The 24,823-nt window shown below is 41.7% G+C and overlaps 2 protein-coding genes across 9 annotated transcripts in view; one reads left to right on the top strand and one right to left on the bottom strand.

Annotated features, from left to right (window-relative positions):
- The first annotated feature begins 629 nt into the window (after nt 1–629).
- On the top strand, nt 630–16,518 carry ivns1abpa (influenza virus NS1A binding protein a). 5 transcript variants are annotated; one of them, XM_034703425.1, is made up of 15 exons: nt 630–837; nt 7,573–7,869; nt 8,055–8,188; nt 8,698–8,867; nt 8,972–9,047; nt 9,129–9,302; nt 10,886–11,011; nt 12,576–12,686; nt 13,088–13,229; nt 13,782–14,006; nt 14,178–14,299; nt 14,544–14,670; nt 14,794–14,925; nt 15,009–15,182; nt 15,322–16,518. In XM_034703425.1, exons 3-15 carry the CDS (start codon nt 8,078–8,080, stop codon nt 15,582–15,584), a joined length of 1,953 nt encoding a protein of 650 aa, XP_034559316.1. In that variant the 5' UTR covers nt 630–837; nt 7,573–7,869; nt 8,055–8,077; the 3' UTR covers nt 15,585–16,518. The 5 variants fall into 5 exon arrangements, with proteins under 5 accessions (XP_034559316.1, XP_034559335.1, XP_034559343.1 ...); XM_034703444.1 differs by having other exon boundaries at nt 7,573–7,775; XM_034703432.1 differs by lacking the exon at nt 630–837 and adding an exon at nt 7,040–7,143.
- Nucleotides 16,519–22,022: 5,504 nt separating this feature from the next.
- Nucleotides 22,023–24,823, bottom strand: part of swt1 (SWT1 RNA endoribonuclease homolog) — a 32,802-nt gene continuing 30,001 nt past the window's right edge. For all 4 annotated transcript variants that reach the window (XM_034708859.1, XM_034708880.1, XM_034708866.1 and 1 more), the window contains exon 18: nt 22,023–22,216. In XM_034708859.1, the coding sequence (XP_034564750.1) occupies nt 22,129–22,216 (88 nt within the window). In that variant the 3' untranslated portion in view covers nt 22,023–22,128. The remainder of the gene's footprint in view (nt 22,217–24,823) is intronic.

The raw sequence follows: 24,823 nt of genomic DNA on the forward strand, positions 1-24,823 counted from the left end.
TCTTCTTTGAATTGGGGTGTATGTGGTTTCCGGTACTTCCAGAGCCAGCCTCAAGCGGATCCTCCATGAACTGCAGTTTTTAGCACTTCCTCATTGGACTCATATTTTTAGACCGGAGGTTGCTGCTTGGTTACAACTTAGTATGGATAAGTATGATGAATTGAAGATGTATCAGTCATATTTAAATAAATAAATACATGAATAAATAAATAAATAAATAAATAAATAAATAAATAGTGTGACCCCCTATTTTTCATTAGTTTGATTCCGAATTATTCTAAATACATTTGTTTTATCATATTTATGTTGTTTTTGTGTATGTTGTAGTTCTCTATATTTAATTATTTTTGGTAGGCCTACTGCCACTTTAGAGTTTATCGTATATAAGATGATTTCAAGCAGCTTCCTTCCTCTCTGACTTTATCTATCGTTGTGTTGTAATAGTATTTCACCATATGAAGGCTGACTCTGAACAAAATTCCTGGAAATCTGCTTCCGCTACCCCTCAGGTGCTTTGTATTCTACCCATGATTTCATCACTCTCATGTTAGAGTGGGCGTTGTAGCTCCGCCCACTGTGTGTTGCGTCACAGGCGGCGTGGCTGCTGAAGCTTTGTCGTGCGCGCGCCTTCCCGTCCCTTACCGGCCACACTGTCAGATCTGGTCCAGACTAGACGCAGAGTGGACGTGCTTCTCCTACAGAGAGGGATCAGACTACCTACAGCAGCCCGTCAAAGACCTGCCTGAAGCCGCGTTGCGCCTTTCTTCTGTCCCGAACCAACCAAACTCTGAATTCGCTCTAAATATGTCTAATATCGTTTGTTGTCAAACGCCTCAGGTAAGATTTATTTACTGAATTTACTGAATTTATAGCGGAAATGAAGCGTTTTTCTGTCATGAGGAACCGTTAAATCTGACTGTGGTTAAACTGGAGGGTTATTCCACTGTCATTCTTCCTTAAAGTCACTCCTACATGTGCTGTGTTCGTGTGTTGCTCTTGTTTTATTGAAGAATTGTCTGAAAATGGTGCTAATCTTGTAACTGAACAAGACACACACCTCCTTCCGCTACATAAGGACGCGCCTTTTTATCTCTACGTTTTGATGACAGCTAAAGGGAATCAGTTCATACTTTCCCTTTTTCACAAGAGAACCGAGTATAACCTCAGTGTGAAGCCGGTGTGTCTGTCTCATGGCTCCCCATCCTGGCTAAGCAGCAGCAGCAGGTTGCCTGGTCAGAGTGCTAACATGCTAGCAGCTGCATGCCTCTCCATCTCCTTACAAACAGGTTAGCTCCGGCAGCTTTGTGCCTGCTCAGATACTGCTTTTGTCTGCTTGTGAAATCAAGTACATCTGATTTTTTTGGGAGGGCATCTCGTTGTTGACCTACTTTCCGGTGGCGGGATGTAAAGGTATATGACTCCTGGCACAGAGCCAGACATCATGGCCCTGCTCTAGCTGAGGAGGAGGAGGAAGAGGAGGAGGGGGAGGAAGGCAGGCAGGCGGATTAACTGCATTTCTTTGCAGCGAATAGACTCCACATACTGGTTGGCCAATTGTAAGCCTTGCCCATTGGGGGGATGGCATGGTCTGGGTACATCCTGTCCTTTATTCACCCTCCTTGTGTCACATTGTATGGGCTCTGTGACCAGTCTTGGCACTATTGGCTGCACTGAAGCAGTCTAGGGAAATTGTGTTAAGATTTCGGATTTCCTGTAATACTGTACACTGTCTCCTGGCTGCAGGTTGCATGTGGTGTGTGACCTACTGTGCCTCTAATCTGGCAACCACGTGGAAAATCCCTGAATTAATACTGCAGATTAATGATTGTGTGAATGCTTTCGTTTCATAGAGAAGTGTCCAGCTGCTTTTATTCTCATTTGTGTTGTTGTTATAGAGCCTATTGAGACATACGAGTGATTTAATTATATTGAATTATATTTATTTGATCAAACATGTAAGTTTTTATTATTATTCACACTCTGGAAATACAATATTGACATACTGGTCTGTTTCATGTGGAAATATCCTAATACATTCCCCTACTCATGGGGTGATACAATGAAGCAGTAAATTTCCACACAGTAAAAGTGGGTGAAATATCCTGCAGCTCCTCTCTTCACCACTAGAGGAGTGTAACAGGCATTGATTGTTCAGAGTCAGACCTGCGATTGTGCCCGAGTAATCAGATGAGAAAATGGAGCGAGAGAGAATACATTCAGAGCTACCCCTCTGTGACAAAGTTGTGAACAATCTCGCTCTTTCTCTTTCTTTCTTTCTTTGTTCTCTCTGCTTTTGTTCCCTGGTTTTCAGGCGTGTGCACATTTATCCACATGTGAAGCTCGCCATGTCTGCCAGGCTTTCTTTGGCTGTACATAAAGTCCCATTAGTTAAGTGACTGACTTGATCTGATCACTATTATTTCTGAAAAGGAGAACCACTTCAGATATGAAGGCTGGGATGTTTTGTAGTCGCTGTTTTAATTAAGTCATCTCCTTTTTCCCCTCTTTTTCAGCTGCTACCTTTTAACTATGTAGCAACACCTTGCAAATGACCACTGCAGTAAATCACAGCATATGTTGTCACAAACTTTGCTGCACAGCTCCGGTAAGGCAGTGTCTGAAAGACGAAGGCTGCACAAATCTGCATTCTCTGCCACTCTTCTGTCCTTTTCACTCTCTCAAGGATATTTATCCTTCTTTTTAAAGTCCAGGGCTTGCTGCGTCAGTGCAGTAGCCTTTTTTTCAGTTGTTTTATTGAATTCCACAGTTTTTCAATTGGTAGAATTTAACGCAGCTTTACTGCTGCTGTCTGAAACAATCACATCACATATATTACAAGTGGCTGTTGGACTGTTGTTGTTGCTGTGGCCTGTGCACGTGTGTGTTCATCAATCAATCAACCAATGCAGCTTTATTTATAGAGCACCTTTCATACAAATCAGATGCAATTCAAAGAGCTTTACAGCGACTGAGAACAGGAAAGAAGCATAAATAAAATATGGCAAGAAATAAAAAAAAAGAGGATTTTAAATAAGATAGAGATGAATGCATGCCAAAACAATAAAATGTTTAATTAAAATAAGTTAAAGCATCAAATTAACTTTAAGAATATAATTAGTTCAAAAAATAACTACAAAAGGGATAAAATAACACTTAAAAAAAAAATAATAATAAAGGAGAAAAATATAAACAAAACCGATTAGATAAATAAAAAAAGCTCAAAATAATAATAAAAACATTAAAATCAATGTAAAAGTAAAGTAATAAATTGTTAAACCCTCCATAAAAGCCAGACTAATTGAATAAGTTTACGTTTGAAAGTCTCAATATGTTATGTTTTATTCTTATTTTTAACATTTATTTGTTTTATATATATATATATATATATATATATATATATATATATATATATATATAATTTTAAAAAAAATGTTTATTTAATTTTATTAATTTCTTTATTATTATTATTTTTTTTTCATTATATAGATGGTAAGTAATGTAGAAACTGTAAGTCAAGCTGTGAATAAAATAATAAATCAATATTAAAATTATCAAATAGTTAAACCCTATATAAAAGCCAGACTGAATAAATAAGTTTACGTTTAAAAGTCTCAATATCTTCAGCTCCTCTCCCCTCACCTCTTCATGTGTGCTCAGACTAACAGACTTAATGATCAAGGTGAAAGGATTAGCTCAAATGCAGAGCACCAATCAATTAAAAATGCCTAGATCCGATCGGGACGCCCATTATTTTTTATACATAAAGAGTGTGGTACTAGTCAAGCTATATGGGCAACAAAGCCCTCTAAGGCAACAGTTTCATATACAACATTATTCTTCATTTGTAATCACTGCTCCAACGTAGTCTTATTTGCTAACAGGAGCCCAGAGCCTCTGTTTTAAAGAATCCTCTAGAAGCCTGAGGGTGTGGCCTGCCAGGCAGAAAGCAGGGGTAGGAGCAGTGTGGAGAAATGAGGAAGGGAAAAGGGAAAAGGGAAAAGGAGGCAACAGGAGAGCGTGATGGAGCTAACCATGTGGAGGAGTTGAGCTCCTGAGCCTCAACAAGGGGCCCTCTGCCAGGTGTTGCGTAACGACTCAAAAGTGGGTCAGTGTTTCCTCCGTCCACACGCACACACGCACGCGCACACACACACACACGCACACACACACACACGCACACACACACACACACAGTGAATTATAGCTCTCCATGCCAACTTCGCTATAAAGGCTGCTCAGTGCAAAACAACAAGACTATGTTGTAGCATGTGCCGTGGTGCCGGTGCATTTTCCAATAAAACGCTCGGGCACATTTCCAAGCAATCTTAGCCCAGTAGTTAACATATCCGCCTTTCACACAGCCAGAGCAGAGGTGCTGCGAGGCATGTCTGTGTTTCTGTCTTATTAAAACACTTTACCTAGTTGACTTTGTGAAATGATGAACAACATTTTTCCAGCGCAGAGGCTTTTAATTTTTCATAGTTCCTGTATTCCTCCTCCCTCATTAGACATCCTTTCCTTGTACATTTTGTCCTTTTTATATTCATTACATTGAGCTGTGTATGGTGGTCAAACGTGTAAAGGAAAGGGTTGAAAATAGGAGGCTAAGTCCTTCTGTCACAGCACATTCTTCTTTATTTATTCCCTCTAATACTTGAACATGATGAATTCACACTGAGCTGTGTGCAGTAGCAGTAAACGCCAAATCCCTGCATCCTTTGTTTAATCAGAGAGAGTAATCAATTTGGCACCTTCATGTCATTTTGATTTACTTCTTCATCCAGCTGCTTGTCATTATTTAGACAGGTGTTGTTTACTCTGAAGGCCTCGCCTAGGTAATGCTTTTTCTAACGACTCGCTGAATCTGGAGCGGGTCTTTGTTCTGCAGAAGAAACAAATGTCTGAACATTTCTAGAGTGAGGCTGTTTCTCTCTCTCTGAGCAACACAGAGAGACTAACGCATGCTTTCATAACCAGCAGGCTAGACTACTGCAATGCACTCTTTTCTGGTCTATCAAACAACAGTTCATACAAAATGCAGCAAGACCAGAAGGAGAGCACACATTACGCCTGTGTTAAAGTCTTTGAATTGACTGCATGTTTCTTTTCATTTTGATTTTAAAATGATTTTGTTAGTTTTTAAGGCGCTGACATGGCCTCACACCAGACTACATGTCAGCTTTTAGTGTCTGAACCAGGGAGGCCTCTCAGATCCTCCGGCTCCTCCCTTTTAGCTGTTCCTCAGAGGAGAACAGAAACTTTTGGTGACGCTGATTTCAGCCACGACGAGACTTTCCGAGACCAGGGAACAGCCTGCCGGAGGATCTGAGAGGAGCTGATAGAGATATTTAAATTTTATTCTATTCTTTTACTATTTATTTAGATTTTTCATAGCTGGACATACAGTTTCTACATGACTTACCATCGATATAATGAAAAAATAAAAGAATGATAGTAATAATAATAATAATAATAATAATAATAATAATAAAGTAGTTAATACAAATAAAAATGTATATATAAATTAAATACATGAAAAAAATGATATGTATAATAATAAAATAAATGGTAAAAATAAGAATAAAATGCAACATATTAAGACTTTTAAACATAAAGTTACTTCATCAGTTTGGCTTTTATATAGAGTTTAACAATTTTATTTCTTCACATTTTTCTTTTTATATTGATTTTAATTTTTTTCAATTATTTTTAACAATTTGTTTTTAATAAATCTACTCAGTTTTATTAAAATCTTTAGCTTTAATTTAATTTTAACTGTTATCTAAATGTATTTATTTTAACTATTTATATTCTTAATGTTAATTTGCATTAGTCTCTATTTTAAAATCCATTTTTGTTTTTTTAAAATATTTCTTTCCATTTTATTTCAGCTTCTGTCTTGTTCTCAGTGGCTGTACAGCTCTTTGAGTTGCATTTGATTTGTATGACAGGTGCTCTATAAATAAAACTTGATTGATTGATAGAAATATGAAGTCTTCATTGTGAGGCCTTTATCATTTGGCCTTGTGTTTGTAAGAATGTGTTTACCTTGGTTCACACCACCTGACTTTGGAGACGGTTGTTATATCAGCAGCACACACACAGAGAGAGTATTGTTTGTCTGGCTGATTTGTTCATTGTATCCCACTAATAGATATCTCTGCAGCCTGAAGTGAACACATTGAGTATAACAAGATTTAAAAAGTCACTTTGTGAATCCTCTGCAAGGTTACAGATTATCAGAATTGAAGGGTTTTGCTGTTTGTCCAACAAGGAAATTGTGAAATGCCTCCTCGAGTGACATGGAGCCAGCTTTTATCTGTGAACTTGTATAATCTGCACTCCACATAAGGCATTTTAGTCGCCTGATGATTCACATGTTGCAACTAAAATATTCCACTGACCGCAGCTGGAGCGACAAGTAAATTATACGTGTAGCTTCTGAGCAAACCACAGCTTTTTTTCAAGTTGCCAGAATCAGTGTGAATTTGGATAAGGACTTGTAGAAGGTAACGCTACCCAGGAAAGCCCCTCCACATGAAGTGTGGATTCAGTTTCAGAGTAACGGGCAGCTGTCGTGGTCACTCTTGGCGCCCTCTTCTCATGTGAGATGGTGATAAAACTGTTGGATTTAATTTACTGAGCTTCAGACTGCAGATGGCTCGGCGGTGAGGTGGTCACACGTTGGGATTACGTCAGTTGTGCGGGACATCTGTTTGGTGAAAGTGAAATCTGGTTGTTTTTGTTGGGCTTAGTGAAACTGGCAACTGAAATCCAAACTTCTGTACGAGCAGAACAAAATGTCTATAAAGTAGGGTCTGGATTGGAAGGGACACACACATGTGGGTTGATTCCCATAAAGCCCAAAAGTGTGATCATGAAGTTGCATTAACAAAACACAACCTAACGTATTTCACGGTTTGATTGGCCGTGAAAAAATGTCACAAGTTGTTCCCCCCTGCACTTTCCTCATACGTCCAGATTTCTTTACAGGGAGGAGCCAGACAGGGGGCTTGTCACATAAGATAGAGCTGGAGTGGCCTTGCTGCAGAGAGAGAGAGGGAGAGAGAGAGAGGAGACAGAGTGGAAGGCGAGAGATGGATTAAACAGTTGTTTGGCTGGTTTTGGACGACGTAGCAGCAGGTGTGAAGATTTAAGACTCTAAAAGTCGATGGTTTGTAAAGGAGGAGTGTCAAAGGCATGGACTTGGCTTCTAAAGCTGTGTGCCTCGTGGTTCAAGGCATGTAAGGATTAAGTTTCATCCTGAATTCAGAGTAGATATCCTGAATGAGGTAGTCTTTGTATTTAATTGTAATTAATTTGTAATTGTTTGCGTGTTTGGACACTGCATGTCTACGTTGAAGGACTCTGAGATATTTAAGAAAGGGAATGAAGGGCCCTGCTGTCTGACTGCCGTCCTGTGTGCAGTGCACGTGTCTTGGAATGACTCGTGTTAGTATTTTATGGGTGTCAGGAACAGGCGGCATCAATTTCAAAAGGAGCTATTTGTCCTTTTCTCCATTTTAGGCAACTAAACTAACGTGACCTTCTCCTTTTCTCCTTCTCTTCCAGGTTATAATGTATGACCAACACAGAATAAGGACAACTCTATAGCCAACGGGATCCCGAGGACTTGATTACAGTCGCTTCAAGCCTGATAGTTTGTCCGTGCGGCTGCTCCCCCTCTCCCTTCTGCTCACGCCTGTCGAGTCAACTGGCATTCTTCTAACTACTTCCCCTTCCTCTCCTCCGGTGAAGAAGACTCGGATTCCTCTGTGAGTTCAGTCTGCTTTGCTTGTCGCCTTCTTTCGGTTCCTCTTCTACTCTCAGCAGTGGCTCTTTTCCTGGATTTACATTATACTCCATTAGGTAAGACCATGACGGATGCATAGAACAGATTATCATACACAATGCACATCGCACTTAATCCTAATCCCCGCTCTCTGGTCATCAATTAATAAATCCAACCATTACAGTCTTGTACAGCTGATGGGGAAAACTCCAGAAAACATATCTTAGGCAGTAACCGTTATCTGTGTGTCTTCTCTCTGCAGACAAAACTTCAGAATTTGCCAAAATGATTCCCAACGGCTATTTGATCTTTGAGGATGAGAGTTTCCTGGATTCTACCGTGGCCAAAATGAACGCTCTGAGAAAGAGTGGTCAGTTCTGTGACGTTAGACTGCAGGTATGTTCAACGCCATCTCACACACACGTGATCTCACACGTGGGCCATGCAACTGTTACAAAAGAGCCCCCGAGTCTGTAAAGCTTTAGAGACATTAAAGTTAAAGAGTTTGAAACGCACATGTCAGTGCAGAAAGTATGCATGTTATGGACAGTATGTACAGTCTAAACATTGAACGGCACAGCTTTGTCTGCCTGATGAGTGGTGTGTTTTTATCACGTGAGTCATTCCAAACTTCTAACATAGGAAACGATTTGACTTCTCACTGCGATGTTCTTATTCCTCACATATCTCAATTAAGAGAACCTGTTCTGTTCCCACCATCACGTTTGATGCAGACCTCTGGGAAACATATCAGTCAGGAACTCACAGTTAGATAATCCAAAGAGAGTCTATCATGTTCCCTTTTAGATGAACTTCTAGGAGGTTACTTCTTTAGTTTTCTGTAACAATAAAAACATGAATTATAAAGTAAACATCCTGACCGTCTCTTCTGTCTTTTCCTTCAGGTGTGTGGTCATGAGCTTATGGCTCACCGTGCTGTTCTGGCTTGCTGCAGTCCCTACCTGTTTGAGATCTTTAACAGTGACAATGAGCCTCACGGAGTCTCACATGTCACCTTTGAAGACTTGGACCCAGAGGCTGTAGAGATCTTGCTCAACTATGCCTACACTGCCCAGTTAGTAGCACCTCTGACCTTTGACCTTTGACATTCTTCCTCGGACCTTATCGCAGAAGAATTCTGACACTGACGGACATTTCTCTGTCTCCTCTGTGGAACAGGTTGAAGGCTGACAAGGAGCTGGTGAAGGAGGTTTACTCTGCAGCCAGAAGGTTCAAGATGGAGCGGGTCAAACAGGTACATTTCATTTTTAAATGCCCCGATGCTGCAAATTTCAGAACTTGTCACAAACTTAAACTTCTTCATCCCACTTCTCAGATTTGTGGCGACTACCTGCTGTCTAAAATCGATTCCCAGAACGCCATCTCTTTACGTAACTTTGCCAGCTCTATGGGAGACGCCAGAGTTTTGGCCAAGGTGGACGTCTTCATCCAGGACCATCTTCTGGAAGTGTCTGAACAGGAGGACTTCCTCAAACTTCCCCGCCTTAAGGTACTCCATCAAGTTTGCACAGATGTCTCTCTGTAAAAGTAACTCAATGAAGACTTCTCTGATCAAGAAGCTACAACACAAAACTTTCAGAGCATGCCTGGGAAAAAAACATGTATTAGTACAATGACTACTGGCAGTAATCTGTGGATTACCCCCCTTTTGCTCCTGCATTACAGCCAGTCAGCGTTGGCGGTCTTGTGTTGAAAAAAACAGACAGGATTACTCTCAGTATATTTAACTTCAACATGAGATTAACAACCCTCACAGTATGTATTTGTGCCTCATATAGATTTTCACTTCTGCTAAGTCCAGCTGAGGATGTATTAAGGGCAGGGGTCATTTACAAAAGTCCTAACGTAGGCGCGTACAGTGTGCAGTGTGCAGCGTGTAGTGTGCAGCTCTAAGTTCAACGTGAGGACTGTCTGCACTCAAAGGGAACTCTGCAGATGAGGTGATGGTTTTGAATGCAGAAGTGCATCCTGCTGAGCCTTGAATGTGGTTTAAATGACCCAGTTTAGGATCGTGCAGTAAGGTGTTGTGCTGAAATGATTATTTAACCCCTTATATGCCACATGTGTTTCATTTTCAGCTTCTCAAAAGTGTCTTTTTGATCGTTGAACATGCAAAGTAGTAGCTGTAGATATGTTTGGACCTTACACTGAAAACTGTGTAATCAGGAAATGATCAGCTGGTAAATCATGTGGTTTTATAAAGTGAATAATAGTGTAACGGGTACTATTTTACCTCCGAACTACAAACCTGACCTTCAATGAAATATTGATTACTAGCAGCTATCTAGCCATATGTAGCCTTTTTGAAAACATTTTTAGAATTTGCTTGAAGACAGACTTAAATTAAAGCAGGCAGACAAACTAAGCTGCAGCCTCTGGTCTAAAAATATGAGGCCAATGTGGAAGTGTTAAAAACTGCAGTTCACGAGGATCCGCTTTAGGCTGGCCCCGGAAGTACCAGAAAGCACATGCACACCCATTCAAAGAGCCCATCAGAAATAAACATGTTTACAGCCTGGTACAAAAGACGAGTGTAGTCTGATAGCTCATTTCTCTCGGCACACTCTGTACAGGGGTGAATATTTTTCTAACGCAGCAAATCCAAAGATATTGAGATTATGAGTCTTCCAATAAGAGGCACAGCTGACTTGATTGACAGGCGGGAACACTGTAGCTCAAAGTCTTCCTCTTTACGTCACACTAGCTCTACAGCAGAAGGTTGAGTTCAGCATTTCCAATATGGCTGCCCCCCCGATTGGCTTCAGAAACAGATGGGTGACGTCACGGATACTACGTCCATTATTTATACAGTCTATGAGAAACCCTACACAAAGAATATTTCAGGCAGTGTTGAATTCACGCCTGTTTACTGGATTAATGGGTTGAGTGGATGGTTTCCATGCAATTGAATACGATGCAAAGGTTAGCCCCATGAATCACACGTCCTCATTGTCAGGTGGATTAATAATCAGCCAATTGAGGACGTGGTGTTAGTTTCTTTAGTTAAGCAGTCACTTCATTCCCTCTGTGTGCGACACTGACTCCTGTTTCCTCCCCTTTGTGTGTTTACAGTTAGAAGTAATGCTAGAAGACAACCTGACTCTGCCCAGCAACGGCAAGCTCTACTCCAAGGTGCTCAGCTGGGTGCAGCGGAGCCTTTGGGAGAACGGAGACCAACTGGAACGACTCATGGAGGAGGTCAGTACCGGGACGTGGTGTCTCAAGTCTCAGGCTGATTTCCATTCCCACCCTGCCCCTTCCCCTCCCTCTGACTCCTCCTGTTCTTGACGTTAAGAAGTCATTAAGGGGGCTGAAGTAGAAATGGCATGCCACTGTCATGCTGCTATGTCAGGATTGTTGTTTTTTTCCCTCTGATTTGTTGAGGTTTTGGCAGTAAGAAACTCTGTACCCCTGAACCATACTACAATTTAGAGGTGAGCTGGAAAGAGCTGCTGTCTGCTCTCGTTTTCTTTTATGTTTCCACTGTTCTCTTTTGGGTATGTGGTTGGTTTTACGTACACCCCCATTCGAGTATTACAGTGCTCCTCTCCTCTGAAAAGCAAATCACAGGTTCTCAAAGGTCCTCAAAAGGTCTGACCCTTAATTCTACTGTCTCACTGCCACTTGAACTATCTGAACAGGTGCGTGATTGTCGCTCCAGCACTAACAGGCACTCCTCCCCGTTGATTTATCTCTCCTGTAGGTTTATTAGCAGCAGCAGGAGACCAGACTGAGGAGCCAGGACTGAGCCACCAGGGTAATGAGTCAGAGAAAAGAGAGGGAGGAGAGGAGCACTACTGCCTCTCAGCAGCCTCTCTTTGCAGCCAAGCAACACTGTGCTCCCATCTGTCCATGCCACATTTACAGATGCATCTCATTTCTGCATTTACCAACACCCACAAATCACAGACCCTTAGAAATACACGCATCACATTCTCATACAGGTCCACTTATCTATGCCACATAACTTTAGAGTCTGGCACCATCAGAGTGCTCACTGGCATTGGACAGGAAACAACAGAGTAATGATTGGCTCAGTACAAACGCTAAATCAAGACGACGTGATAGTTTCAGACACATCTCATATTTTGACAGTATTACAAACCCCCTTTACTTTACCCCTCTTCATAAACGCCCCCGTTGGATGGGCGACCGACCGACCTCGACACCAACCTGTTGTTTAATTCTGCCTCTTCTGTAAGAATGTGGTTTTGCGTCTATATCTGATTTGAGTAATCAATGGGTAAAGATGAAGAGAAGCGTAACGACTAGTCATCTGGATTTGACTGCCTATTGTTGCTGCCAACATAATGACCAACTCCTTCAGCTAGAGGACCTGGTTTCCAGGCAGCAGAATGGAAAGAGGGTCACAAGCAGCCCCTCCTCCTCCTCCTCCTCCTCTTCTTCACTCCTCACAGAAGATCTTTCCAGATGCAGCCTCACATTCTTCACCAGCTTCTTTTTTTAGATGCAAATCCAGAAGACTCTCGTCTGATAGCCTCAGGCTCCAAACCTTAAAGGCAGCAGCAGCAGCAGCAGCGTGTGTCTTTTTTTTAAGGACGCTTTCCATCCAAGCTGCTGAAGATCCAAGCCTTCGTCCCATCCCCCCCTCTTCCTCTTCACAGCACTGCCCCCCTCCTCCTCCTCCTTTTCCTCCTCCTCCTCCTCCCTTTCTTTCACTCCTCCCCCCCTTATGCTGGGGTTCTCAGTGTGTTGCTATGGAGACAGCCACATGGGTGTGTTGTTCCTGTTTGTCTTGCAGGTACAAACACTGTACTACTCACCTGACCATAAGCTGGTGGATGGAGGGCTGGTGATTGAGGGGCACAGTGAGGTGTTTGGTGGCGAGGAGGACTACCTTCAGTTTGTGCAGGTACTCAGCAGCTTGTGCCTGGCTTCTTTGTGGTGAAGTCTCTCTATCACATTTTGCTTGGCAGTGTGTAGCTCTCTTATTGTGCCTGGCCATGCATACAAAACACTCCACTGCCTGTGCCTGGCTACAAGGAGACACGGCTCATTTATTTCCACAATGTAAAGACTAAAGGCAACCTCAACCAGTTGAGTGACAGCAGTTACGTCTGTCTTATGAGCCTCTTATTCTGAGTGTGAACTGCTTGCTGTTAGCTCTGATTGTGATGTGGTCTGGGACTGTAGTGCAGTGGTGGGTTGTTTGGTTTTTAGCCCAACGTGATCAAAGTGTAGTTGAGGTGGTGTTGGCCCCTGGTGGGCCTGTGGTGCAAGCTTGGCTTCTGTAGCTGCGATGTGCTCTTGCAGAAGAAACCGGTGCGAGAGAGTGCCCAGAGACAGATGAGCTGCAGCTCCTCAGGAAGCCTGTCGCCCTCCAAACAAGCAGCTAATGCCCCCAAACTGACGGCCAGGAGAGAGTGGAAGTACATCGCCTCTGAGAAGACCACAAGTGAGTGTGTTTTGTTAGAGGTGTGAAAAAATATCAATACAGCACTATATCGCAATACTTTGACCTCTGATATCATATCGATAATTTAACTCTTAATATCGATTTCTTGTAAAAATAAAAATTCATATTTTAGCCGAGTTGGAACTAAAATACAACTTCAGTATTTCAAAAACAATAAAGTGTAAAAGTTGTTTTCAATCAAATAGTTTTGACTTAATTTGTTCTTTCAATTTTCAGTAATACTGAGTGATTTACATAAACACCATCTCTATTTTCAACTGTTAACTGTGTAGAATATCTCAATGTATCACATGATCGTGATATATCGTGATGTGTATCATATCATGAGGTTCTTGCCAATACTCACCCCTAGTGTTTGTGACTTCATGGGATCCAATCAGAAACTGTTCCTTTAATTAAAATGTGATTCAAGTTAAAACTCTGGGGGCACTCCAAATCAGACAACTTTAATGAATTCCTTTTTCATTCTGAGTTCAGAGCTCCAATCCGTCCTCCCTCGTGCCTCTAACACTCTCCCTTTTATAACTCTAGACAACACCTACCTGTGTCTGGCCGTGCTGGACGGCGTGTTGTGTGTGATCTTCTTGCACGGCCGCAGCAGCCCTCAGACCTCTCCCTCTGCCACCCCCTGCCTGATGAAGAGCCTCAGCTTCGAGGCCCAGCCCGAGGACCTGGAGGAGCAGCCGCTGTCACCAATGCACTATGCTCGCTCCGGCCTGGGAACTGCAGCTCTGAATGGGAGACTCATCGCAGCAGGTTAGTAGGAGATCATTAGTTTTGTATGTCTGTAAGTTATGTGAAGCTGTAGCTAAAAGGAGACTCTGATACATGAGTAAATCCTGCACCACACTTTTGTCTCCATCCTCTGATGAATCATTGATCCACAGTCGGCCTCTTCGGTCTCAATACATGTTGATGCTCTTGCAGGAGGCTACAACAGAGAGGAGTGTCTGAGGACTGTGGAGTGTTACGACCCCAAAGAGGACCGCTGGACTTTCATCGCTCCCATGCGGACTCCGAGGGCTCGATTCCAGATGGCTGAGCTGATGGTACGGTTTACAACCTGCCTTTATCTCAGATTTGTTGACTCTCCAGTAGACTCACACGCGTCCTGCTTCCCCGTGTTTAAACACCCGTCTTGTGTAAACACTTACACACACATCCATTACCCTGGCCAAATATCCCAGTTTGATCTTTATTAGCGTGTCATCAGAAGGTGCTTCTAGTCCTGACACATATTGAAATGAGTGAAGTGTTGTGGTTATGTAATGGTTTAATGCCTCGCTCTCTCAGGGTCAGCTGTACGTGATCGGAGGCTCCAACGGACATTCTGATGAGCTGAGCTGCGGGGAGAGGTACGATCCACACGCCGATGAATGGGCTCAAGTGCCAGAGCTGAGGACCAACCGCTGCAACGCAGGTCAGTCCCTCCCTCCTTCAAAGATTCCCAGACTGATGGGTGGATTTAATGATTACCTTCAGAGCAGTCTCTGTTTCTGACTGACTGAACCTTGTAGCTCATTCCTGTCCTCTGTCTTTGCAGGAGTCTGCTCATTAAACAACAAGCTCTACGTGGTGGGAGGGTCAGACCCCTGTGGGCAGAAGGGCCTGAAGAACTGTGATGCTTTTGACCCTGTGACAAAAACCTGGTCCAACTGCGCCTCTCTTAACATCCGTATGTACTCAAGAAATTCAATTCCCTTCGCAGCCTGAAGGCAAAATGAGAAAGTTGTATTCATGAAGACGTTTTGATTTCAGGGAGGCACCAGGCTGCGGTGTGCGAGTTGGAAGGCTTCATGTACGTGATCGGAGGAGCAGAGTCGTGGAACTGTCTGAACACTGTGGAACGTTACAACCCGGAGAACAACACGTGGACCCTGATCGCCCCCATGAACGTGGCTCGCAGGGGAGCTGCTGTCACCATCCACGAAGGTGAGAACAGGGGAACCAGAATGCTGACCTCTCATCAACACGTAATCTAAATGTTCTGAATTCATGTTTGGATGATTCCCTTCTTGGCCTCAGCTCCACCGTGTCGTCACATGATGCTCACATGTTTGATTTCCTCCAGGCAAACTGTTTGTCGTTGGCGGTTTCGACGGCTCCCACGCGCTCCGCTGTGTGGAGGTGTACGACCCCGCCCGAAACGACTGGAGGATGCTGGGTGGCATGACATCATCACGCAGCAACGCCGGTGTGGCCATGCTGGGGGAGACCATCTACGCTGTGGGCGGCTTCGACGGCAACGAGTTCCTCAACACGATTGAGGTGTACAACCCAGAGAAGGACGAGTGGAACGACTGCACCCAGACCCCGTCTCCCCTCTCTGACTGAGGAGGGGGGAGGAGGGAGGGGGAGGGGGGGAGGGGAGTTACACAGCGCTTCACCTTTTCCCAAACTAACAGGCTTAGTGACGTAATCGTGTTTCGTGATGTTCAGTGTGTATGAGCGGATGGGAGGGAGGGAGTGAGGGAGGGAGGGGGGGGGTTGTTGGGATGAGGGGTCTTCAGTGAAGACTGGCTTATATTAGGTGTGTGGGGATGAATTGGGTTGTTGCCCATAAGCAACATGACGCCTTTGCATATTGCATACACTGTTTTTTCGTGCTGTATATATTTTGTTTCTTCCTCATTTTGTCATATGCCAACATTTAATACACTTAGTGCTTTTCTTTTTCTCTTGGAGTTGAAGGTTTGTCACTTCGTTAAGGGTTTTCAGATGAGCTAGCTTTCAGTGGTCACATGGAAGGCAGCAGTATGGAGTGGTTACAGTTGAGTTTTTATTTAAGAGTATTTCTGTTGTGATGATAATGTAATTAAACTCACATATTTAAAGGTCAGTGGTTTGAAGCCTTACTCTGAGTGCGAGTTGATAAACACCCGTCATGGCTTTTTGTGTCATTTTAAACAAGCTGGAATTGCTTTTTGAATCTTAAACAATGGCCTTTTTTATATTTTTTATACACTGCTGATTTACCGAAATAAAGTAAAAGTAGTAGCAGACGGCTTCAGTCAATGAATCTAACCAGTGCCAGTTTTAGTTCCTTTTTTGTGCACACACCACACACGCACAACCATGCTTCTGCTAACCAAACTTTGTTATTGTAATTAAACTAATTGATGTACGTAGAGATGCAGTTTACTGAAGATCCTTTTTTTCTTTAGTGTTTTAAAGTGTCAGGCATTGGCAGATTCTTCTGGAAGGAATGTTAGAGCGAGAAAATTATCACATTTGTAACATTTCTTAATTAATAAATCATTTAAATCTACTTTTTGTCTGTGGTTTACTTTCTGTGTCATGAAGGGACTCTGCTTTACTTCTTCCCAGGAGTGAGTTTTCCTAAAGAAAGATGGTAACAAATGTAATGAGTCATGTTTAATGTGTCATGTTTAATGTGTTGTAGTTAAAAGTATTTAAAAATCAAAGGTCAGCAGCCGGAGCAGGTGCTGCAACACAGCTGATATTCTGGCCCTAAATTTAGGTTTACCTCCTCCTCCTCCTCCGGCTCTTAACGTTCAGTAATTACTCCGCCCTGGTCACTGCTTTCTAAGCTTTCATCGCTACCATCTTCCTCAGGGACTTCCACGCTAATCCAGGTTTTTTTCTGCTCCTCTTAAGTGTCTTTTAGGGGAGATTATACTAAAGTGGCTCTCAGACCTCAGCAGGAAGTGACATCGACAGTCTTTCTGAGGGTGTTAAAAATAGGACCAGCCGGGCAGGCTGCATCTGCATCACTTCCGACTGCCAGTCAGAGTTTTCTCAAATCCCCAACCTGCTCTCATTCACAAGTCAGCCTCTGATAATCCCTGCTGACACACCTGACAGTCACAGCTAAAAAAAAACCTGACACCATATGGGCCACGTGCTGCAGGAAGCAGGGGCTTAGTACTCAGACACTGATGAGTCTGTACTCTTGTTTTTATTCCTGCAGTGTCTACAGACTGATGTCCAGTAAGGCTTCTCTTTCACACAATCAACAGGAAACACATTAAGGCAGCTTCCTCTTTTTGGATTGTGTAATCCTCAGAGGGCAGGGACTGAACAGAGGAATGGTCAATTTCAAGCAAGGACATGTCTGCTGCAAAAATACAAGAGGAGATAGAAAGTTATTCTTTCTTTTTAAAGAATAAAGAAATGTTGAGCATGACCATGTTTGTCATTATCATCAGTCCTCTTGGCTCTTTCTTTTTCTTTCTTTCTTTCTTTCTTCCTCATTAGTTTGAAACTTTTTAACCTCTGATTGAACCCGTTTCAACTGAAACATTAACACATTAACATTACTTTTCAGTGGTTTTAACATTACTTTTTAATTGTCTGTTTTTAATTGATCATCATTATTTTAAGGTTTTATCTTTTATTTGCTTGTCATGCATTTTAATGTTTCTTTTATATGCTCGACGTCATTGTAAATGAGGGCTTTGCTCTCAATGATTTTGGAATTTAAATAAAGATAACTTTCTTTCTTTCTTTCTTTCTTTCTTTCTTTCTTTCTTTCTTTCTTTCTCATTTACAAGGGCCATGCATATTAATGAACATTTCTGTGAATATGCCAGAGATAGCCAAAAGGCTAGTTTCCATCTGCAGTCCCTTGCCAGATGTAAAAATGATGCTCCCTCAAAAGCACAAGATTAAACAAAAAAGTGGGAGTAGAAAACCCATAATTAGAGTGCTGTTATAATGCACTGCTGCTTTGTTCTGGGTTTTAATCCACATTAATGTGAAGCATATAATTATCATTTGGCAGCAAATAAAACATAGAAGTAAAAACCTGAATGCCTCGATTTTCAAGGTAAAACAACATATTTGATATTGAAACGTGTTGCTAGCATGAAATTTAAAATAGGCATATGTTTATCATAAAACACTAACAGTCATCAGTTCCAACATTTGATATGTTTTTTTTGCATTCATTTTATTTAAATACAGGGTTTGAATTATTTTCAGAACATCAGAATCCGCAATTAAATCGCACTGTATACGTTTGTACGGTGGCTGGGAAGTGCAACGCAAATTTACAAAGGCTGAAACATTTTTACAAAGTTGGAGACAAATTTACTTTTTGTAAAACATTTTTACATTTCATAAAACAAAATGACATTAAACACTTTTACTAAGGCCACAACAAATGTACAAAATCAGAAACACTTGAACAAGAGAGGGAACATTTTTACCAGTCCTGAAACAAATTTACAAACAGCACATTCTGACCGAAAAGGAATGTGCCAATGATTTTCAAAATAAAAGACGTCTGTAATATGAAAATGTGCAACAGCAGGGAATTAATTTGACACTAACAACCCTGTTTCCCCAAAGCTTAAAGGGTTTTATGAGCCTAGCCATTACAGCAACCAAAAAATGTATTACGTCTAAGTGGAATCATGTAGACCCTCCAAACATTATTCAATGGATTAATGAGGTCAATTCATGTGCTCCTTTGGAGAAAATAACCTACTCCATCAGAGGTCTGCTGGTTTCACAAGACCTGGGACCCCTGGGTGGCCTATCTAGAGTCCGGTCAATACAATATTTAACTAATTGATACTTGTACTTCATCTGTGTTCAAATGTCAGCCACCTGTAGATGTGTGAGTAAGGTGTAAGGGGAAGATATGTATGTGTGTGTTACATTGAAAATTGTGGGTGCAAGTCTCCTTGTCATGGGATGGTTTTGTTCTTTGTTTTTTTTGTTTTTTGTACTCTATGGTGGTGTAACCCTATTTCCAGAACCCCACAAAATGACTTCCTGCCAATCACAGCTATTTCTGATTTGGAATTTCAAAAATAAAAACCATTGGAAATTTAGCATTTATCTTTATTTTGAAATTCCAAAGCAGATATAGCTGTGGCACATTTTGAGGTGTTGTCTTATCAGTCTGAATCAAAATATTATAGTGGAAACAGGGTTGTAAATGTCAAATATGTACTAATTCCCTGGCTGTTGCACATTTTTTATATTAAGGACGTCTTTGATTTTTGAAAATGATTGGTACAGTCCTATTCCATCAGAATCTGCTGTTTGTAAATTTGATTCAGGACTGGAAAAAATGTTCTGTCTCTTATAAAATCGTCTCACCATTCGTGGAAGTGTTTCTGATTTCATACATTTGTTGTGGCCTTGGTAAAAGTGTTTATCGTCATTTTGTTTTATAAAATGTTAAAATGTTTTCCAAAATGTAAATTCTTCTCCAACTTTGTAAAAGTGTTTCATCCTTTTTAAATTAGCCCCCATACATTTGTAGATGATTAGCTTCAGTTTTCTATGACAGCTAACCTAAAGCAGAGGTTACTGCAAGAGCTGACTTCCAATCCCTAATCCATAGACTGTTTCAAATATGGACGTAGTATCTGTGACATCACCCATCTGTTCCTGAGAGCTGTTTTAAAGGCAATTGATGGCGGCAGCCATATTGGAAATGCTGAACTCAAGGCACTCAGAGTTACAGACAGTGTGACGTAGTGTGAGCCTCTTAGCCAACAGCTGTGTGTTCCTGACAGAGTTTATTTGGGCAAAAACTTGAAATCTTAATATCTTCTGAACCGTCACCTTAGAATAAAATTCACCCCCTGTACAGTGTGTGACCATAGAGAGATTAGCTTCGTAGGGCCAAGCCGTTTTTTGAACCAGGCTGTAAACATGTTTATTAATGCTGCAAACATCGTCTTTTTCCCATTCATGTCTATGTGGTCTCTGGTGTTTCTGCAGCCAGCCTCAAGAGGATTCTCGATGGATTGCAGTTTATAACACTTCCACATGGGCTTCATATTTTCAGACCGGAGGTTGCAGCTTGCTCTAATCCCAACAAAACAAACATCAGAATGTGAAATAACTGTCTGCTCTGCATTGATTCAATGACACAGGAAATGGAGCCACTTCCAACCACCGCTGACCCTCGTTCTCTCTTCTCCCCCCCGCGTGACGTCTGATGCTTTAACCTCTCTCTGTGTCACAGCAGCAGCAGGTATAATCTCTGCCTGTCTGCTGGCGTCACCTGAGCTCTAATCCCCTTAGTTACCACACACACACACACACACGCACACACGCATGCACGTACGTGTGTGTGTGTGTGTGTGTGTGTGTGTGTGTGTGTGTGTGTGTGTGTGTGTGTGTGTGTGTGTGTGTGTGTGTGTGTCAATCATCTCACACAGGCTTACGACAACACTGGGCCCGTCCTCAAAGTGACAAAAAGAAGTCAGTAAATAAGTTTATCAGAAATCACTTCTATGCAAAGATCAGAGAAGTATATGATGCTGATAAGAAAAGGAACAATTCAACGCTTGGAAAAAAACGTTTATTTTTTATAAATATTTAACTCCACATAAAATATATTTTACTCTTTAATTATTTACACTTCAAAAAAAAGAAAGAAAATCTGAAAAGTAAACTGGGAGTAGTGATCTTGAAACAGGATCCTGTGAACACGTTGTTCCATTTACCTTTTAACATAAGCATGACACAACCTCAGCTTCACATCATGAAGTAAAGCCAGTCAGCAGAACCGTAACAACGATGCTGGCTCAAAGAGAGGCGGATAAAGCTACGTGCTGTTTGCAGGTTTCAAAAGAAACTATGTCATGTTTCAATGTTTCAATGTTTGTTTCTACATTTAAAGACATCAGTGATCGCCTCGTTTAATGTCGTTCATGCAACAAGTAAGAGAACACAGGATTGCTTCTAGTTTTGTGTCAGTTATCTTAGCCTAGCTTAGCCAAAAGACAAAGTTTGCCAAACGAAACCCTAAACTCACAAATGAGCCTGTTTTTCAGTCCTTCCATGAACAGTTGTAGACAACATGTTTCTGTCACTGTGGTGGTTATGTGCTGGTTTATATCGCAGAGAGACAGCCCCTCTAAATATTACTTCACAGCTCAGCATTCCACATAAACCCAAGCAGAAAAATACATCACTTTTAACATGTGATCCAGCAGACTGTTGCTAACAGTTTAATTTCAGCTAGGACTTTGGAAGATGAAAAATCATTATGGGCTAAAAGAGATCATCTGAGGATCACAAAAATGTTGTTGAGTTTGTAACTGAGGCTAAAAAAACAGGGATGAAAAAGAAGAGATTCCTGTTTATATTTGCAGAGGGACGAGTGTGTTACATAAGAGGGCTGAGGGGGACTTCAAACTGAGAACTTAGCTAGCATAAAACCAAAGGTTGCCTTTTTAACTATTTGTTTGAGCTATAAAGTGAGCCGCTTTTATTCCCTGAGCGCTAGCTTTATATCTAACTCACTGATATAAAGTTGATATTTTTGTTTCATGCACCGCTCGGTTTATATTCACAGAAACATCAAACTAATCCTTCATTGTTGAAGTAAGAGATGAACATGAAGGAGCTGCAGTTTAACAGGGCCTGTGTGGAATGACAGTAAACTTGAAATATAAATATAGTGGTAGATAAAGCTGATTGTCAGTTGTCACAGTTTGCAGGAGGGGATGGCACTTCAGATATTGTTGCATATCAAACATTCATAAAGTCTAAATATATCATTCAACTGACATCACTGATAAAGGAATATATTTCTGAACACTATGAAAAAGTTTCCAGAACAACGTTTTAAATAATGTAAAACAGCACTATGAACACTTAACACAACAACACTGGGTTCTATGTGCAGATGTGTTTGTAGATTATTGAAGTGAATATAAAAAGCCCTGTGAAGGTTCTACTGGAGAACATAGAACCTGATCCAGATGAATGATGCATACTGGAAAAAAGAAACTGTCTGAGAAACGTTTTCCACCCGAGAGGGATTTAAAGTCCAGGCACTGGTGAGCACACGCCTCTTTAATTTACAGTTCTTACTTCAAGTAACGGATGTCAGTGGATCAGAGGCCTCAGTGTGCTTCAGGAGCAGACTCTGATTCTGGTCCAATCAGGACTGAGGGGTAACGGTCCAGAGGCAGCGATCCAGGGCCCCTTTTAGCTCCATTAAACAGCTTCCTCCAGCGCTCAGCTTCTCTCTGGGAACAAAAGTACAGAGACGTAAAAGAAGGATAAATCTGAGCTGTGTTTCTACAAGGTGACGGGTTTCTGAGAGGACACAAACCTTCCTGGAAAAGTGGGGACTTCTCTTTTTTGTTATTTCACACAGATTGAGTGGATTATTGATCGGTTTCACGCTCGGTTCTTTTGCGAGATGTGAAGGCGGTTGGGCTGAAAATGGTGGTTTGTCACATATATTTCCTGCAACATTTTAAAAAAGAAGGTATACTGGCATGATAAGTGTAATAACTAACTCAACTTTTTGGTTTAAATTCAATAATTGAATCCATCTCTCTGGTTTGTGTCTGTGGATATTCAGCCTAAAGACAGAGCCTGACTCGATGTGTTTGCTCTCACATGTTGTCACGTATTTGGAGTCTTTCTCCCTGATGAACAGATCTGTACATTTCTCCCCGTGTAAGCAAAATCAATACAGCTTGTATAAAGTAGACAAATACTGTGCATGTTTTTATTTCAAGGATCTCTTTGTCTTCATGTAGATCTGATAACGTAAAAATCCTGTTGTTTGGCAGAACACACTTTAAGATACTTCATTTTTTGCAGAGCTTCAATCATCAGACTAATTCCACCCTAATGAAGAGTTGTGTGATTCCCCATGGTATTGTCTGGATGAGCGAGGATGGCTCTGGACACCCACGTGGACGAGTAAACTTTCTATGTGCTGCCGTGTTCAGCACAGAGTGTCCATGACAGACAAAGAGCCTCTGTGTCCGCTGCAGCTTCCAGAAGCTCTGCCTCTCAATGGCAGCTATGTACGCTCACTTTTCTCCATTTGAGTCACATTTTTCTGGCAACACACCACATGCATTCTTGCAGCTACAAGTGCATCACGAAAAACATGCCCCCAGTCTTTACCAGGAGCACAAACACAACCGCAGTTGGCTGCTCCAGTCTTGGTAACGGCTGCTTAGCAGCAGACTCACTGAGGAGGCTTGTTCCTTGTTTGTTTCCTGCTCTGCTTTGTTTCCATTCAAACGTTACATAACCTCCGTCAGAAAGGCGGAGGAAAGAAAGAGCAGAATGTGCTGGATGTTGACGCCCCTCCTTTTTTCTATTCACTCTCCATCCACCCATCAGTCCACTTCTATGTTTTCATCCCCCAGCACAGCTCATGTTTTCATAACCTGTGGAGATGGCAGGCCTTGTTTGGTCTGCACTCTTCCTGGGTTTATCCTAGAATGTGCTGCTCTGTCACTCATCATCTGTTTTACATTCCAGCGTGTTCTTCAGACAATGAGAGCGTGACACGTATTTACATTGACAGCTTTTCACTATTAGTGTGACACACCGCTCAGTTAGACTCCAGCATGAACAATCTCTGACACAAAGGTAGTGACGCACAGAGTCACCGACCCCCATCCAGCATGTATACTCAAGGCTATACACAGGGCTGTGCAACCTGTGTGTGTTACATAACGGCCTACATGTGAATGACAGATAATTAATGGATGTCCCCGGGAGACAGACAACGATTTGTGCTGAAGTGATCAGGGAGCCACATGATGCTCTGAGGTGACATAACTGATAACTGCTCCTCACAGGCCGAACATGATGTCCTCAACATAATCACAACCTGCGCTCCAACTGGATTCACTCCTGTATCTTACAAACACGCCGCCGTGGTTCACTGATCTTTATCAGAAGACAAACAAAAACAACAGAAGAAGAAATGTGCAGGAGGGTTTGAAAACACAAGTTTTTCTTATCTTTTTATTCCTTACTTTGAAATTCTGTCTCTTTTTCTGTATCCTTCCTTTTTCTTTGCAATTATTTTTTGCTATGTTTTCCAAGATTTTGCAACCAATCATAGCCCGAGTGTAAATAAAATAAGAGTAACTTCTAAGGGAAACTTAAAGGATTTGGGTTAAATGTTTAAAATATATGAAACAAGCTTTAAGTTTTCACTTCTATAAAACCACCTTTTCTGTTTGAAGTGAGGTTGAAAGCTGAACATTGATCTGGCTCTTACAGAGTTATGAAGAGGGTTCATGATGCACAGACTCAGATTATTAAATGTTAAATGTAGAAGGACCTGTAAGGACTTTTTGTGCAGACCCTACACTATATCAAACATGGAGAGAACAACAGCTTCCTAGACTGAAGCCAGAACGCTTAGAGCTCCCCCTGGTGACCGGCTGTAGAATATGACTCAAAGCCTGCCTCCTCCATTATAACAGATGGAACATGGATCAAACTAAAAAATCAAAATGACTCGTTTTGACAAATGGTAGGTCCTGCAGCATTCTTTGCCAGAGAGAAGAAAACTCTCTTCAAAAGAATGAGTGTCTGCTTCAAATCTCACAAGAATATGTTCTGCTGTGGGAAGTAATGTTTTATTGGGAGGTAAAGTTCGAGTATTGGTGAAAGTGGTAAGATGTTAGTGACCAGCTAGAACGCTTATGTGCATACCAGGGCAGTACCTCAGTGCCTAAGGAGGCACTTTGGCTTCAAGTTGTAACATAACTGTATTTCTTTTACAAGAATAGGATGTTTTTGCTGGACTATGTCGGGATGGAATATTGCTTCTTACTGTGTTTGTGATTTGAAAACAGCACAGGGTCTAT

Source organism: Notolabrus celidotus, chromosome 2 (assembly GCF_009762535.1).
Source record: "Notolabrus celidotus isolate fNotCel1 chromosome 2, fNotCel1.pri, whole genome shotgun sequence".
Taxonomy (NCBI): Eukaryota; Metazoa; Chordata; class Actinopteri; order Labriformes; family Labridae; genus Notolabrus; species Notolabrus celidotus.